The sequence below is a fragment of the Neltuma alba genome, unplaced genomic scaffold, assembly GCF_004799145.2.
Source record: "Neltuma alba isolate B1F8T4 unplaced genomic scaffold, ASM479914v2 tig00010786_pilon, whole genome shotgun sequence".
Classification (NCBI taxonomy): domain Eukaryota; kingdom Viridiplantae; phylum Streptophyta; class Magnoliopsida; order Fabales; family Fabaceae; genus Neltuma; species Neltuma alba.
Window position 1 is genome coordinate 3114 of NW_021635603.1, and position 4945 is coordinate 8058.

General features: G+C 34.6%; 1 protein-coding gene across 1 annotated transcript; it reads left to right on the forward strand.

Annotated features, from left to right (window-relative positions):
* Window positions 1–835: 835 nt before the first annotated feature.
* Window positions 836–4001, forward strand: LOC114759068 (MDIS1-interacting receptor like kinase 2-like). Its single transcript, XM_028948170.1, has 3 exons — window positions 836–2828; window positions 3021–3554; window positions 3646–4001. Exons 1-3 carry the CDS (start codon window positions 836–838, stop codon window positions 3999–4001), a joined length of 2883 nt encoding a protein of 960 aa, XP_028804003.1.
* Window positions 4002–4945: the final 944 nt, after the last annotated feature.

Sequence of the window (4945 nt, forward strand, 5' to 3'; positions counted from 1 at the left end):
TATTTAGTTCAGGAGAGAAGTAGAGAGAAAACAATAACAGATGGACATAAAATAAGTACTGTTTATTTATTTTAAATGTTTATTTTCTGGTTTAGCAAGAAGAGACAAGAGTCTCATTTTTGTGGGTGTCAATTAAAGTGTAGTTAACTATTTTGTGTGTGTATGTGTGTGTTAACTAACTTCAGAATTACCCCATTTCAATAAAAGCCTAGTTTGGGTTGGTGATTATTAATACTTATAAGTATGTTTTATATAAGTTGAGATAAAAATTTTTTTAACATATTTACCTTGTATTATGTAAATCAGAATTAAAAAGTTATTTCCAAATCATTCCAAATGACCCAAAATCTATTATGAAATTCTAAAGAAGTAGGACTGACACGAGGGATCTCAAAAAGAAAAAAAGCACTAAAAATATTTTGGTAGATTGAAAAGATGTGTTTAGAAAAAGGAAATAGTGAGGTAGAGACATTTTATTTTATTTTATTTGGTAGGCATTAGGAAATTATCTCAAGTTTCCCATCTTTACTAAGTTTGATGATGATTAATGAGAATTTATAGGAAAAATTAGAATAAGCTTGCAATGAGTATACGGGTTTGTTGGGTTATATTGGAGTAACAAAAAATTGAGGAAGCTCAAATGTGGGTTATTTGTCATGGAAAATTTTGTCTCAAGAAGTTTGAAAGTGACATGGAAACAACATCGCCATGATGAGCGATTTATATAGGATCGGAAGTTCTGCATAATCATCATCTTGTGATCGTCCCAGGCTTCACACGTACTCACCCATCATTTACTGAAACCTGATCACTTCAATAATTCACCAGAACAACCATGCCCGAAAGCGAATACTCCTCTAGGCTTCCATCATTACGGGGTACTATTCTCTCCATATTCTTCTGCATTGTTGCTTCACTTGCATTTTCTGCTGCTTCTGCTATTGAGGTTGGCGAAGCCAAAGCTCTGCTGAACTGGAAAGCGAGCCTTACCAAACAAAGCCAAGCGACATTGTCTTCATGGAACAGTAATGGCACTGATCTTTGCAGAAACTGGAAGGGAATTTCATGTGATGAAGAATCCGTGTCGGTGATCAGTATAAGACTGTCAAATCTTAGCCTTCAAGGTAAACTTCGCTATCTCAGCTTTGCTTCGTTTCCTAGTCTGCAATATTTTGACCTGAGTTACAACCACTTCTATGGCAACATTCCCCAAGAGATTGGTAACTTGTCCAGTATTTTGAAGTTTGATTTGTCAGAGAATCCTTCAATTACTGGTCCCATTCCTAAAGAAGTAGGAGCTTTGAGCACTCTCAGTGTTCTTGATCTTAGTGCATGTAAGCTCACGGATAGAATTCCTAGTGAAATTGGGAACTTGAGGAACCTAACGGATCTGGTGCTTGGTCAAAATTCTCTTTCTGGTTCCATTCCAGAAGAGATTGGAATGTTGAGTGATCTTTTACTACTTGATTTGGCCAAAAACTCCATGTTATCTGGTAGAATCCCATCATCAATTGGAAACTTGAACATGTTACAAGAACTTTATATTGATTTTTGCAATCTCTTTGGTCCTATACCAAATGAAATTGGAAAACTCAATTCTCTCACGACAATTTATTTAGAAAGCAATAAACTTTATGGGTCAATCCCTCCCTCTATGGGGAACTTGATAGGTCTTGAGGAGTTGGTCTTGTCGAATAACAATCTTTCTGGTTCAATTCCTCAATCCATTGGAAACTTGATCAATTTACAAGAAATCTATCTAGATCATAACAACCTTTCAGGATCTATTCCTTCCACTATAGGAAATTTGCCAAAGCTCAACACTCTATTATTGATGGAGAACAATCTTAGTGGTCACCTTCCAGGAGAAATGAATAACATAACTTGGCACAATTTACAACTGGGTGATAATCATTTCCAAGGCCAATTACCACAACAGATTTGTCAGGATGGGAAGTTATATAGGTTTGTAGCTCAAAATAACCAGTTCATGGGTCCCATTCCAACTAGTTTGAAGAACTGTTCTAGTCTAGAAAGACTCAAGCTTCAAGGTAACCAACTAACTGACAATATAACATATGCTTTTGGAGTATATCCTTATTTGGACTTCATTGATCTAAGTGGAAATAAATTGTATGGTTACCTTTCATCCAAGTGGGGGAAGTGTCGAAATCTTAAACAATTGTTTATTCACAATAACAACCTTTCTGGTGAAATACCATCAGAGATGGGGGAGGCAGCTAAGCTTGTTGAACTTGACTTGTCTTCAAATCATTTGTCTGGACAAATCCCAAAAGAACTAGGCAAGTTGATAATGTTGACAAAACTCTTTTTGAGCCACAATAACTTCTCTGGTAACGTCCCCTCAAATATAAGATCACTTAGTCAACTTGAAACATTGGAGTTGGCCACAAATAATTTCTATGGCTTAATCACAAGAGAGCTTGGGGAACTAAAAAACTTAAAGTTCTTGAACTTGAGCAGAAACAAATTTGATGAAAGCATTCCCCTTGAGTTCGGTCAACTCCAGGAGCTTGAACAACTTGATCTTAGTGACAATTTGCTCAATGGAACAATACCATCAGTGCTTGGAATGTTACCCAAATTGCAAGTATTGAACCTCTCACATAATGATCTCACTAGCACCATTCCTTCTAGTTTTAGCAGATCAATGTCAGCTTTGACTACTGTTGACTTATCAAACAATCAATTAGAAGGCCCCGTTCCAAACAAACCAGTCTTTCAAATATTTGAAGGATTGAAGAATAATAAAGGTTTGTGCGGTAACGTCACTGGTTTACATCCTTGCAGTAATTCTCAAATGCGTGGTAAGAGCAAAATCTTATTGAAGATACTCCTCTTATTGGCCATACTACTAGTACTAGTAGTAGTTGGAGCTTCTTGTATTTTTTTCCTATGCACAAGAAAAGCAAAAAACAAAGATGAAAAAGCACAATCACAGGACATTTATTTTGTATGGAGTTCCAATAGAGAAATATTGTATGAAAATATCATCGAAGCCACAATGCACTTTGATGATAGATATCTCATTGGGAAAGGTGGCCAAGGAAGTGTTTACAAGGCAGAGTTACCAACAGGTGATATTTTTGCTGTAAAAAAGCTTCATTCCTTACCCAGTGGAGAAATCTTCAGCGAGAAAGCTTTCACAAGTGAGATTCGTGCTTTGATAGAAATCAAACATCGTAACATTGTGAAGTTGTATGGTTTTTGTTCCAATCCACGATTCTCTTTTTTGGTCTATGAGTTCTTGGAAGGTGGCAGCTTGGACAACATACTAAAGAATGAGAACCAAGCCACTAAGCTTGATTGGAAAAAGAGAGTGAATGTTGTTAGAGGTGTCGCCAGTGCTTTATTCCATATGCATCATGGCTGTTCAATTCCTATTGTTCATCGTGACATATCAAGCAAGAATGTTCTTCTAACTATAGAATATGAAGAAGCTCGGCTCATTGACTTTGGAGGAGCGAAGTTTCTCAATCCTGACTCAAAAAATGTGACCACATTCGTTGGTACCTTCGGGTATGCTGCTCCAGGTAAGTCCAATTTTTCTTTTTTGTTTTCTTCTAAAATATTCTACTACTACTCTTTGTTATATTAAGGTTGTTAACATTAAAACTATTGCAGAGATTGCATATATTATGGAAGCAAACGAGAAATGTGATGTTTACAGCTTTGCAGTGTTGACTTTAGAGATAATTATGGGAATACATCCAGGAGAGCTTATTTCATCTTTGATGGAAAAATCAACCGCGTATGATTTGCTATTAAAGGATATGTTGGACCCACGACTTTCACCGCCTAGGAAATCAATCCTTGACGAGGTTATTGCAGTTGCAAAAATAGCATTTTCTTGTTTGAATGAGAATCCTCAGTCTCGTCCAACCATGGAACAAGTATCTATGAAGCTTGATCGGCGACCAAAGCCTCACATGGAAGAACCATTTGTCACGGTCACAATTAGACAACTAATGAATGATTAAACTCCTTAGTCATTTGCGTCTCTCTTGACATGTTGATGAACATTCTAATTGTAAGCTCTCAAAATATCATATGTACCATATGTAGGGTCAGTTTGTGGCTTGAATAAAAGTGAATGTTTGCTTTGAGCATTATACTACCTCCAACCTCCAATCCTTAATATAAGAGTTAATTAATTAATTTGAGTAGATTGTTTGTAATAAATAGATGTTATTTTTTCTAAAATATTCATACTAATCAAGTGTCTTAGCTAAAACTACTATTATTAGAAAGATTAGTTTGAAAAAAAATACATAAATATGAGAGACAAAATAAACTAGAACAATATATTTAGAACTAAAATAAAAATTAAACAAGGTTTTATATTAATAATAACCGCATGTAGTATTTTTCACTCTTATAGAATAATAGAAATGATTATCATTCTTGTTCGTGTTTGTGTATGAGATTTGACACTGCCTAATGTTTTACCCCAAAAATTTGTGAGGTATCCTAAAAATCTTAAAATGTTGTGCTCTACTTAAAATGACAGTATATAATTATTAGTGACGTTAACCAGCCGGCAATAATGTTCATTGTTGCAATGTATTTAGTAATCTGTTAGGTAATGATAGAATCAAGCACCTTTAATTTATAAATTATTTTACGGGTATAAACAATACAATAATCATCCCACGTGATCGTACATCGTGCTCATGTGAATCATATCCAAAAAATAATTATCGCCATTCAAAATTAATCCATCATTGTTATTTTTGTGGTTAAATTTATTTCATAAATTAAGTCACATGATATTTTTTTTTGAGTTAATATATTATTTTTAGTCCCTGAATTTGATATCACTCTGGTTTAGATCCTCAAAATAAGGTTTCAATAGGAACCACAAATTTTTAGGCAAACTAAAATGTAGTCAAATTTTAAAAATTAAAACCAAAATGAAGTTAAA